This window comes from Typha latifolia, chromosome 1 (assembly GCF_019914945.1).
Source record: "Typha latifolia isolate L0001 chromosome 1, TyphaL0001v2, whole genome shotgun sequence".
NCBI lineage: Eukaryota > Viridiplantae > Streptophyta > Magnoliopsida > Poales > Typhaceae > Typha > Typha latifolia.
The window spans coordinates 23,642,723-23,654,858 of NC_133086.1; the positions used below are offsets into that span (position 1 = coordinate 23,642,723).

At 39.6% G+C, this 12,136-nt stretch overlaps 2 protein-coding genes across 6 annotated transcripts; one reads left to right on the forward strand and one right to left on the reverse strand.

Annotated features, from left to right (window-relative positions):
• The first annotated feature begins 1,721 nt into the window (after positions 1-1,721).
• LOC140780485 (transcription factor bHLH130-like) lies at positions 1,722-4,318 on the forward strand. Of its 2 annotated transcripts, XM_073126077.1 has the most exons (7): positions 1,722-1,766; positions 2,185-2,824; positions 3,044-3,381; positions 3,460-3,639; positions 3,724-3,789; positions 3,884-3,952; positions 4,054-4,318. In XM_073126077.1, the coding sequence occupies exons 2-7, from the start codon at positions 2,341-2,343 to the stop codon at positions 4,111-4,113; spliced, it is 1,197 nt and encodes a 398-aa protein (XP_072982178.1). In that variant the 5' UTR covers positions 1,722-1,766; positions 2,185-2,340; the 3' UTR covers positions 4,114-4,318. The 2 variants fall into 2 exon arrangements, with proteins under 2 accessions (XP_072982178.1, XP_072982177.1); XM_073126076.1 differs by lacking the exon at positions 1,722-1,766 and having other exon boundaries at positions 1,862-2,824.
• A 912-nt stretch (positions 4,319-5,230) lies between these two features.
• LOC140780796 (glucosamine 6-phosphate N-acetyltransferase) lies at positions 5,231-11,793 on the reverse strand. Of its 4 annotated transcripts, none has more exons than XR_012107561.1 (3): positions 11,020-11,793; positions 6,419-7,685; positions 5,231-5,488 (listed from the first exon to the last, which is right to left on the reverse strand). XR_012107561.1 is itself a non-coding variant. In XM_073126556.1 (2 exons), the coding sequence occupies exon 1, from the start codon at positions 11,533-11,535 to the stop codon at positions 11,044-11,046; it is 492 nt and encodes a 163-aa protein (XP_072982657.1). In that variant the 5' UTR covers positions 11,536-11,753; the 3' UTR covers positions 7,235-7,685; positions 11,020-11,043. The 4 variants fall into 4 exon arrangements, 2 of the variants coding, with proteins under 2 accessions (XP_072982657.1, XP_072982658.1); XR_012107562.1 differs by having other exon boundaries at positions 11,025-11,763; XM_073126556.1 differs by lacking the exon at positions 5,231-5,488 and having other exon boundaries at positions 7,235-7,685; positions 11,020-11,753.
• Between the last annotated feature and the right edge of the window lie 343 nt (positions 11,794-12,136).

A 12,136-nucleotide genomic window follows, 5' to 3' on the forward strand; every position in this document is an offset into this window, starting at 1 on the left:
TTTTCTACAAGATTGTTTGTGTTATTCTCATAACTTGATACGATGCTCACTTATCTGTTTGTCAGCCAAGTATAGAGCTCGTTAAAGGTTTGATGTCCTATTTATTTTTTTTATTTATATTAAATTATAATAATTTGCAAGATGAATGAAAAACTAACCTTATATGAACTTTCTTTAAAAATAATATAATTAAGTCTTTGGATTAAGGGTAGTACTCTTCAAATTAGTGCCCTTTGACAAGTTAGAAATGGAACCCTTTCCGAGATCACAGGAGCTCCCCGAACATCAACGTCAAGAGTACAGTGAATTGTTGATGGGTGTATATATATATATATATATATATATATATGTATGAACGAATGTGCAGCCGCAGACCCATTTCCAAGACTTCACGTACGTTCCAAATGGAGTAGTTGTGAGAGAAAAGTTTCCAAAAGTTCGAATACTTCTCATTCTTCTGTTTAGTATACACATGACATGACCTTCATTTTCCGATTGCTTGGGATTTTGGACCAAATATGTCACCTAAGACCATTAGATTTCGTCCAAATGACTATCTTGGTTCTGTTACAAAATCATAATAGTATGGGTCTGGTTTTGGCTACTATAAAAGATTAAAAAATCTACTAGTTAAAACTACTAGGATAGATTTGACTTCGCTATATGTATCTGAACTTTGCCATCAGCATCATCATTCATATTCATAGCATTAGATAATTTTCTTTTAAAAAAAAAAAAAGAAGTCATTTATCACATCATTATATTTGCAAACTTTGCTATCACTTCTCAGGATAGCTATAATCACGCTTTTAAGTGTGGCCCAGCGTTCGATTTATCTTAATGCTATCTCTCGTCTAACGTAATCCACACCATCAGCTCCTAGTCATGGATTCTAAACAATTATATTATAGCAATATATTTATATATAATTTTGTTTAGCACAATTTTTTATTCAATTCAAGTTGAGCCAAAGTAGGCCTAAGTCGAGTCTAAGCATGAATCAATATTTTTAAGCTAAACTCAAGTCAAGCTAGTTCGAGTCAAACCAAATTCGAGCTAAGCCCAAATCTAAAATTAAACTATTTTCAAACGGAGCTGAACTAAGCTTATATAATATATATAACATATATTAGTACATATATATAAATATAGCGTGTGTGTATATATATAATATTAGTAAATAATTTTTTTTTTAAGTCAGATTTGTGTTAGTTGGCTCTGGCACGATTCAAAATTCAATTCGAGCCCAAAATTTTATTTAGGCTCAACCGAAGCTGTTTATTTATTTTGACATATATATATAACTTCACCCGAAGGGTTAAAAGTTTTAATCTGATCTTAACCGTCCGTGCCGAATCAAAAGGTAAATACAAGGACACGTAACTCGAGGAGCATTCACCTGCCGGCAGAATCTATCAGCTGGCCTTCTGGGATAACGTCAAACCTCGGTCCGATGCGGAAAATAGTTAAAAGGAGAAGCACCCAAAAGAGGAAATGATGGGTACATTGTTCCGTAGCATAGATTGTAGATCGAGGTGTCCACGTAGACGGATCAATTGAGAAGCGAATCCAGACGGTAGCTCGTCTCGCTGTCTCTAGGGGTGTTTTCGTCAATCCGCAGCTGCGTTTCTGGACAGGTGGATATTTACTTACTGGGTGGCATTTATCGGAATACTTTGAGAAGTACAAGGGTAATTTAGCCACTTCGTTGATATAAATTCGGGTAGTGGCTAGGGGAGATTGCTCGCTTCCGCCGCTTCCTATTGGTTAGCTCCTCTCTCTCTCTCTCTCTCTCTCTCTCTCTCTCTCTCTCTCTCTCTCTCTCTCTCTCTCTCTCTCTCTCTCTCTCCTCCACTTTTTTGTTTTTTGTTTTTAAAAAAAAGGAAATCCAAAACCACTTCCTTGGTTTCGGTGCTTCGAGGAGAGCGGAGGAAGAAATTAATTTAAAAAAAGGAAGTAGAGAAAGAAGGAAATAGGATTAGAGAGAAGTAGGAGAAAGATCCATTTATTGATTTCTCTTTCTCTATCTCTTTCTCTATCTCTTTCTCTCGCTGAGTCGTCGTTGATGGCGAGGGGAGTAGTCCGGAGACTCGTAGAATCTCAGAAGCTCGCTCCTTGATACCAAATTTTTTAGATAATTTTTATTTGTTAGTTTTGATCGGTTTCTTGTGGGTCTTGAGCTAGAGGGTCGATTTCAGTCGTTTCTCCCGAGATTCCATGTTGGTGATTTGAGCTCTTCTCATGGCGAAGAAGCATGGAGATTGGGAAGAAACTTGTTACAGGTTTGGATAAAGAAGGGATTTTTAAGAGGTAAGGGAGAAGAGGGAGAGCGACAGAGAGATGTACGGATCACCGCAGCCGGCGACGTCGAAGGATCCCAACTTCCCGTTCGGCCACCGGAAGGAGGAAGCCGATCTGCTCCAACACCGGCAACACCAGATGAGCTCCGGCTTGCTCCGGTACAGATCGGCGCCGAGTTCGCTCATCGGAGAGCTCTGCGACGACTTCCTCCCCGTCAGGACTTCCAGTCCGGAAACCGAGACCATGTTCGCCCATTTCGGCAACTCGCCGCCGAATCCGGCGGCCTCGGCTGCGATGGAGGCGGCAGCTGCGGCGGCGACGCAGCAGCATATGCTCTACCAATCGCATCAACAGCAGCAGATCCCGAGCCATAGCTCGGTGGAGAGCTTGTATCGTACCGCGAGCTCGTCCGCGATGGAGGCGGAGCAGTTGAAGAGCGCCGCCAACGGAGGCGGCGGCGCTAATCTCATCCGCCAGAGTAGCTCCCCTGCTGGTCTCTTCTCCCACTTGAATGTGGGAAATGGTACCTCCTCTCTCTCTCTCTCTCTCCCTCTCTCCATCCATAAAATTTTGTAGCTATTAATGATGTCCTAGAATAGAAACCGATTAATGAGGGAAGATGTCGAAAGACTACTGAAAAATTTCCCCTTTTGGTATATTTATACAAAAAAATTCCCATGAGAGAGATTTCATCTTGTTCTGGGTCAATTAACGGCCAAGTTGTGTTTTGCTTCTCGAATAGGCTATGGCATGATGAGGGGCATGAGTGGTTTCAGAAACGGGACTAACTCCTCCATGGAAATGGATAATTCTGGGAATAGACTAAAGACTCAGTTAAGCTTCTCGTCGAGGCAGGGCTCTCTTATGTCTCAGATCTCCGAGACAGGAAGCGAGGGCATGGATGGAAATAGCCCCGAGGAGGACCCCGCCCACGTCAGCGGCGGCCGGTGTTATATCCCTGGCTACCCAATTGCCTCTTGGGAGGACTCCTCCTTGCTTCCCGACAACTTCTCCCCCTTAAAGCGAGCCCGAGAGGCTGAGGGGAAGATAATTTCCGGCCTCAGCTCATCGGAGTCGCAGGTAATTAATTCCTATTCTGGCCGTCGAATTAAATTATATAAGGCTTTCATTTCTGATTGTTCCCTGAATTGTTAACAGAATGGAGAGCGCCGGAATCATGTCTCTGGCCTTGGTCATCAGTTTAACATGCACCCTCTCACCAAGACCTCGTCAGACATGGCGGCTTACGAGAAGTTGTTGCAGTTCCAGGACTCCGTCCCATGCAAGATCCGGGCGAAGCGAGGTTGCGCCACGCACCCGCGAAGCATCGCCGAGAGGGTACGTGATTCCATTAATCCATTGCTCAAATTTGGCGTGTGTCAGTCTATCCATTAGAGTATTTTTTTTTTAAATTTTAATCAGGTAAGGAGAACTCGGATCAGTGAGAGAATGAGGAAGCTACAAGAGCTAGTGCCAAACATGGACAAGGTAGTAACTCTTCCAACAGAAACACAGTCTCTGTGCAAAATTCCAGTGCAATGTATTAATCCAGAATTCCCTACTTGGCACTTTGCATTTACAGCAAACCAACACAGCCGACATGCTAGATTTGGCTGTCGAACACATTAAAGATCTCCAGAAGCAGGTCAAGGTACAGTAACCTACATTGATGGGATCGATCACTTTTAAACCTACCCAATTGGGTTCTAACTTTGGCTATTTCTGTTGTTATTTATCCTGCATAATTTGAAGACACTAAAGGAGAGTAAGTCGAATTGCACCTGTTCTGCCAGCAATCAAAGGCAGTACTGAGATCCAGCAAGCATGATGATATCATAAACTTAGGCAATGAGCTTTTTACCACTGGATGAGGCCAATGTGAAAGAGAGAGAGAGAATAGTGATGTATAGTTTTGTTACGTTGGAAGCTACATAGATGGATTTATACCCACGACCTTGTTTATGTCTATTTTCTACTTCTCTTATAAATTAATCTGAGCTCATGGATCACCGGCAAACCACTAGTTATCGTCAAGACATGAATTTGCTATTTATATGCAATAGAGTAGGTGTTGGATTTCTTTACCAAGTACAGAAAACTGCGTAAGCTTGCGATCGACAACTAACAGATGGTTGTTATAGTTGATGGAGTAGATTGCAAAAAATGTAATTTATCTGGGTTCTCTCTCCATGATTCGTATGATCATATATATATATATATATATATATATATGCCTTTAAAGTCTAGATTTTAAAAGAGATGGAGAGAGGGGGAGAGAGAGAGAGAGAGAGAGAGAAAGTGAGATGTGAGCAGCTGTATCCAACTCACGGGATCACAATATTATGCTTCCCCCCTGGTAGGAGTGACGGACACGTAGTGTCTCCACCACCGATGAGCAGAGGGGCGCGTGTCGGAATCGGGGGACCCACGTGCATCTTTAGCCGTCCGAATATGCCATCCCCCCTCATCAACGATTCTGATGCATGGGAGGTTATGATGCTCTTCTGCTCTACTATATACCAGATGCAAAGGGAGGATCGTTCGAGGGGAAGAGACAGCGACGCCTTGTTTTTGTCTCCCATAAGAGTTTTTTCTTTTTGTTTTTTATCTTCTCGTTGGTTAACCGCATAAAAAAGAAAAAGGTGGGAGAAAAGAAAAGAAAATAAAAATAAATAAAAAAAAAGATTTATGTTGTTGTGGAGAGTGATGGAGATATGGGATCAGAGTTTTTTTGCGTGGCAGAGATGGGTTTGACATCACCAGTCACCACCACCACCACAGTGGAGGGAGGGAGGGGGTGGGAAAAGTAGAAGAGATAGGGCGGTAAAAGAGAAAGGTTAAGGCGTTATCACCAAAAGGATGGCATGATGGGAATCAGATCGAATCCATGTAGATTTCTTTCCACTTTATTCGCCCACAAAAATAAATAGAAATTTCCGCAAAGGGTTAGGTATAGATGTATTAATTGGTAGACTATAACTTTTGTTACAAAAAACTTGCATAGTAAACTATGCTGAAAAATGGATATTATATTTTAATACCATGTCCATATTATGAAATTGTAGGCTTGTAGCCTCTGGGGTCAAAGTCATCCACTCTGAAAATTTACCGATCCAATGCTTCACAATGACCGTCACCAAGTCAACCTTTTCAGACTGGATGTTCTAGCAATTGTTCTCCGTTAACTCTGCCATGGAAAATAGCATTAGCAGAACAACCATGATGGAGACGGAGCAACCATAATTATATATATATATATATATATATATATTATATGTGGTCACATGACTTGAGCAATGAAAAGTAGGGCCATAAACAAATTAAATCCCAAATGAGCCTTTCAAACTTGAAACTGATATTTAGATAATATTTCATATAATAATGTTTGATATCATATGATAACTTCATCAAGATGACACTTGATTTGCTGGCGATGGTTTTTTTCTTATATATGTTAAAAATATGTTAAAGTTGACGGGTTCACATGTTACTCCTACCGTGATCTCGGACAGCTAAAAGTTTGACTAACAATTATTAATTTTACTAAGCCGGTTAGTGTTGGCTCAATTAGACATGTCTGTCTAATCGATTCTATTTGCTCAGTGCGTATGAAGATCAGATATGTGACCTATCTAACATGAGATTATATGAATTAATCTAATCCGTGTCAAATAATCTGACACTATCCTTTTACCAGAAAGACGAAATGAATAGTTGCCCACAGTGCTTTTCCCTTCAAATAATTTTAGGATGACATAATTATTGGATTTCAGAAACTATTTTCTTGTTGAAGAACAAGCTGTTGTGTTTACAACCACACTAGCACAATCTATTAGGTCTTATCAACAATAATGAAGTGAGTGTGATACTTGGGCAATGATACGAAATTTCATCCACCACAACCTACCTCTCCTTCTGGATCTGGGCAATCATATAATATTTAACAGAGTTCAGTTGATTTATTTTACCTTTTTGACAGAAATGATCATTGCCTCTTAGGCAGGGGACCATAAGCTAGTGCGTGCGAGTATATATATAACTAAATGGAGAAGCACGAAACATCTGATCAAGGATATTATCTACAGCAGTTCATGTAAGAAGAAAGAAACAAACTCACCTTATAGCCAAGTCCCCCTACATATCAAATCCATCTTTTTTTGTAGCGATCATCCTCTGATTAGATCAACAGTGAGTAGGAAGATGCCGGGATTCTTCTGTTGGAGCTTGGTGCCTAAAACATAATAAAGGTGAAAGAGAAAGTTTGATTTGTGCTGTTAAAGAGGTAGACACATGAACAAATTTCTTCAAAAAGTTTCCCTTAAACTTAAAAGTTGAACAATAAACAACTTTCCTGCTAATTATCATACGAGATAGGAGAATGATGCTAAACATTCCAAAAGTAGAGGTCAGTGTGATACTAGTTTATTATAATAGACGATGCAATGCATATTTAAAGTAAAAGAAAGGGCCCACAAATTACAGGTTGCATTTATTTGGCCCACAAATTATTATCGGCTGCACTTATTAATATCATAAGAAAAAGGCTACATGCACTGCATAAGGTCAAAGAACTGAAGAAGGCGAACATACCAAATCTAGCCTTTGAGATAAAGATTTGCTGGGCGGTGGCCGGTGCAAGGAACACGTGAGCTGGAGAAAAATGAGTACGGCCACATCATAAGCCCCACAAAGAGAAATATCTACTTACCCGAAGCTTAGCATGCAATTTCAGCTAAAGCAGATGTCAACTTTGAACACCAACTAAACAAGCAGTAGTAAACCAAAATAAAATAAATAGAATACTCGGTATCACCCAATTTGGGACCCAGTATACTGTTTAGTGGAAAGAAAGAAAGAAAATAAGTAAATTAAAACATAGTCAAGCCTCAAATCGTATGTGACTGTAATTTCCCAAGTATTGAAAGCAGAATACTTCAGCACATCAAGATATCGGAGATCTATTACCAAAGCAGTATATTTCCACTATGAAGAATATAGTGGAATAAGTTTCTAAAGGGAAAAGGAAAGATGCATTAATGACATAGTGATAGAAATAATTTAATTCTTAAGGCACACTGCTTCTACAGACTACAATATGTAGGAGTTCTGAATGGACTGGACCCAGAATTCCCAGAAGATAATGCCAGAGATAAGTGCTGAACAGCTTGTCTGGTCAAATCCAGTAAGGAAAACAACTCAATGATCCAGCCAAATGCACACATTTAATATCTAGTAAAGCATCAAGATTCCCAGCCTAAATGAGAGTAGGCATGCAATGGAGAACCTTGAGAAGTTACTAAGTTGATCACTTGTGCGATCCACGCCAGCAACAACTTTTGCCTTGTGCTGGCAAAAACAGGTCAGCTACCCCACACTAGCATCACCTATATCAAAGGAAAAAGATGGGAATCAGAGATATGAGTAAAGCATAGATTTACAGAATGGTTGGAAGCTTGCATAATAACCATTGACATGTAGATGCTTCTTTCTATCAACAGAGGCAACTTGTGCTTGGCTGACATGCCAGAGATAGTTATAGTACTAAATGCTGTACTGATTGGATGCTGGCAATGCTAGACCTGTAGGTAATTAGTACTCTTTGTGAACTGGTTTTAGAAAGGAACCAGCGAAGGAATAAGTTTTAGAACCATCTATTGTCACAAGTGTTGCTTTCCCGGTGTACTTCAAAGCTAGCGGCATGACACAGCAGCAATCAGGTACTCTACCTATGCCCAAACTCGCACCAGTAAAATCTTAAACATTAAGATTTAGAGCATGAAGTCAAATGAAAATAACGAAACGACTCGGTAGAAGCCTCATGCTACAAAAAGTATAGCACAGCTATGATGCAACATCAAGGAAACATGAAGAACTAAATCTTGCTGATATAGATCAATTGCTATTGAATATCAGGATTAAGCATTAATAGGAGGATCTCCAAAATCTCTGAGTATCCTTATCTGAATAAGACTAGAAAAGGATTGTGAAGATTTAGAAATCTAGCAAGGATCTTATGTAAATTGGCTACTTAGCTGAACAAAGTGCGTTAGTTATAGCTGCAGAAACTGAGAAAGATACATTATCTTATGGTGTAAGCTACTGTAATGGTGTGGTTTCCCGCGCCACCACAATACATGCTACTACTGTGGCTGAAGAGAACATCCCACAGTAACCAGTTCAATTTATTTTCCCCTCTACATGCAACTGAGAAGATTTAATACCAATAGGCTCAACTTAGTTGTATAACATCATGTTTTGATAAAGCATTCCAATTCTTGATGCAAGTTTTAGCTAACCTCTTATCTGAATTCAGATTCCAGAATCCAGCAAGAAACTATGGCATAGTCTATTGCCCTAGACAATCTCTATTCTAAATTTGTCCTACGTTGCTGAAGTTGTCTTGGAATGAACATAGAGTATTCTAAATTTTTTGGCCATGCTTAATAAGATAATATGTGACACTAACATGGGCACACTGTCAGTCCACCAAAGTCCTACTATTACTTATTCAAGTTATAAGGCCTGCTAAATTTCAAAGATCTGAATAGACTAGGAACAAGGTCCAACAGGGTCCCTAACATAGTAAGCAACATGAATAAGAAAAGTAGTTCTGGAACAAAAAAATAATTAAGTCAATGTTTCATGGAAAACAAGAATATGACATTTTTATATTTGGATTCTTTGCACGAATGTCCTTCTAAAGTCCCTTATTTGCGTATATAATGCAAGGTCTCGAAATTCAGCAATCAACATCTTTGTATATATCCTCAAAAGACCCTTACCTTTTCACATTAGTACTCAAGTTACTTTTGGTAGCCATTACTTAACCTCTAAACCACTTACCATCAAAAGAATGCAAAAGAAAAAAATTAATGCTTCTTTTGCATATGTAACTACTATCAACTATTGTATATCCATTTTTTTTACCATTACATGGTTCATATTTATTTTCTATCTGTGGGAAAATATTCTAAGGTGTCCACACAGAAAAGGAGGTTCAAGGAGTCTACAAATGAATACTAAGAAGGAAGTGAATAAGGGACTTTGGAGGGGTTTACATGCAAAAGGCCCTTTATAAATTTTTATCTCAAATTATAGAGCATTCAGTGGGTTAGCTGATAGGACATAGGATAATAAGCTAGAATCTTGTCTAAGAAACTGCCAAAAATATAGTATCAGTTTACCACTACTGTTTTAGACTTCGATGTCCATGAACCAAAAAGACAGACATATGAAAGTAAGGACTGGAGCACATATCACTATGTTAAAAGTATCTAAGATGCAAATGTCTACGTGCTTTTGATATTTTTGAATTAAAGCATGCATTCAAAAACTAAGACATCAAAGCCTTTTAGGTGATGGCAAACCAGATGATAAAAAAGGGTTATCAAAAGTGTTCATCGCCAAACAAAGTGCATATAAAGGATGTGCAATATATCGAAAATGACCACAACTTCTCACAAAGAATGGTGACATCATCAAAATTTCTATTCTAACAACAGCCTCTAATCTTAATTCTGCATCCATCATTTAAGAACATAACTTCTGTTATAAAATAATAACAAAGGGAACTGATCCAGAAAAATAACTCTTTGTAGCATCCTTCTTTTGCCAAAGGCATACCCGTTAACTTCTTTCTGTTTTTTTTTTTCTGTGCCATTGCATCTTGACTGGGGAAACACAAGTGGTGTGCCCTGCAGCTTATGCATGCCTTTTACAATAACCAGGTAACATCTTATATGCCATAACCTTGGCAAAGGCCCACAGATCCAGCTAAGAACCATGAAACCTATATCAGCAATTGAAATGCATCCAGAACAATGGTAGTAATCTAGAAGGCTTTTATTTGTACTGTCATTGCTTTATCTAACAAATGAAAAGTTCTTTCTACATATCGGTTCTTTAACTAAATTTGCTCTTTCTCCCATTATTCCTTTCTAGTAGCAAAAAATTTAACCAGGCAACCTACACTGCAATCATAGGCAAATGTTGGAACTCCAAATCTTGAAATAGAATTACAATGGTTCTACATCTGTAGTTCTTAATAAGGCCTGACCAAATAATGTTGCTAGATTCCACAGAGCTACTATATAATACAGTAACTATAATACAGTTATATTTTTTACTTCTACTAGCAGCGGTAAGTAAATGGGTCTATACAGGTGCCTATGCTAATCAAACTACAAACACCTAAAATGAGCTGTTTGGACTAGCTACACGGTTTCCAACAGGTCTTATCTCACTGTATAGCCTCTTAATAAGGGGTAAAAGAAATGGATTTTGATCGATATCTTAATTGGAACAACTAAAATTATACTCAATCCTTACATGTTTATGCTTCCCGACATCATGTGATTCAAAAAGTAATAAAATGATTCTAGTGATTGACACTGTCGTTGCCTGAACATGCATAATAATTTGATGAGTAGTAGATGATGATAGTCCAATGTAATGAATATCCCTCTAAAGACTCACCTTATGCAAACTTAGAAAATATATCGGACGGACATCTTGGATGACCAATTTGATTGGAAAAACTCTTAAGATTATTCTAAAGAATATAATGACAAAATAATCACAACGACTGTTCCCTCGGTTTTCTCAAATCATACTGATAAATGAAACGCATCATATAGGAGAACAAGTCAGAAAAGTATCTTAGAATTCAAGAATATAAACGAGCGAGAATCTAAAGCAAAGAAGTCAGAAGAAATAAACCTTACAATTCTACCGGATCAGAAATTAGAAATATCGCGCCATCTGGACATTCTTCTCTTCGAACCCGCATTTCTCGTAGAACGCCCTCAGCTCGGCCGTGCAATCCAAGATAACTTTGTAGCACCCCGACGCCCTGGCGTGATCCACGAGGCGTCCGACGATGCGCTGCCCGAGGTGGAGGCCACGAGCGGCGGCGTCGATGACGACGTCCTCGATGTGACCGACCTTGCCGCAGCCGCGGAGGAACTTCTTCTCCACGAACACCGTGCCAGTCGCCACGATACGGCCCGATCGGGGGTCCTCTATCACGAGGATGACGTGGTCGTCGCCGAGGGAAGCGAGTTCAGCGAAGCGGGCGAGGAAGTCGGCATCGGAGAGAGGAGAGCAAGGGCTGAGCTGGCCGAGGAGGTCGATGAAGCCCTTTGAGCGATCGGACATCTCGAGCCGCCGGATTGGTAGGAGAAACCCCCCCTCCGCTTTCTCTTTCTCTCTCTCCCCCGGCGGTCTGGATTCCATGGTTGAGATCTTGGTGTTCGGAGTTTCGAAGCGGCGACTGGATCACAAATCGCAAGTCGGTTCCTAGTGGCACGGCTGGGTCGGATTCGGACAGGGCTGAAATATTCTAAACCTGTTAGCCCGTGAGATATCGGACTCGAACATAATCAACCAACAGCTCAGAAAGCATCTACCCTTCTCGTAATCACTCTTTTTTATCTTCTTCACTTCTCGGCTCTTTGGCTCTTCGACTTCATGATACGAAAACACTCACAAATTGAAATTAATAAATAGATCACAGAGAGATATGGAGGATAGCTAACTTGGTAGCTTCAATAAGGAGAGTCTGAAATCAAGTTAAGGAAACAAGAGAGGGACAGAAACGAATATTCAAGGAAATCAGTAACAAATTGCGTATTGATTTTTATCATACAAAGTTAGTAATCTAGATCTTATCAGTACTTAACAGTAACCACATTAGCTTAGCCAACTTAACCATCGAGCAATTTTTATTTCAGTGAAGGCTCGCTCTATTCAGGCTTTCTGAGTCAAGTCTAGCAGGTTAGATCGTATAAAATTGGGTTTAGATTGGGATTAATCCGTTTATTCTAAAGGGTTCGAA

Coding starts and splice junctions, on each gene's coding strand:
- LOC140780485 (XM_073126077.1), top strand. CDS start 2,341: ATGTACGGATCACCGCAGCCGGCGACGTCGAAGGATCCCAACTTCCCG. Junction 3,790..3,883: donor TAGTGCCAAACATGGACAAG/GTAGTAACTCTT, acceptor TTGCATTTACAG/CAAACCAACACAGCCGACAT. Junction 3,953..4,053: donor ATCTCCAGAAGCAGGTCAAG/GTACAGTAACCT, acceptor CATAATTTGAAG/ACACTAAAGGAGAGTAAGTC.
- LOC140780796 (XM_073126556.1), bottom strand. CDS start 11,535: ATGGAATCCAGACCGCCGGGGGAGAGAGAGAAAGAGAAAGCGGAGGGG.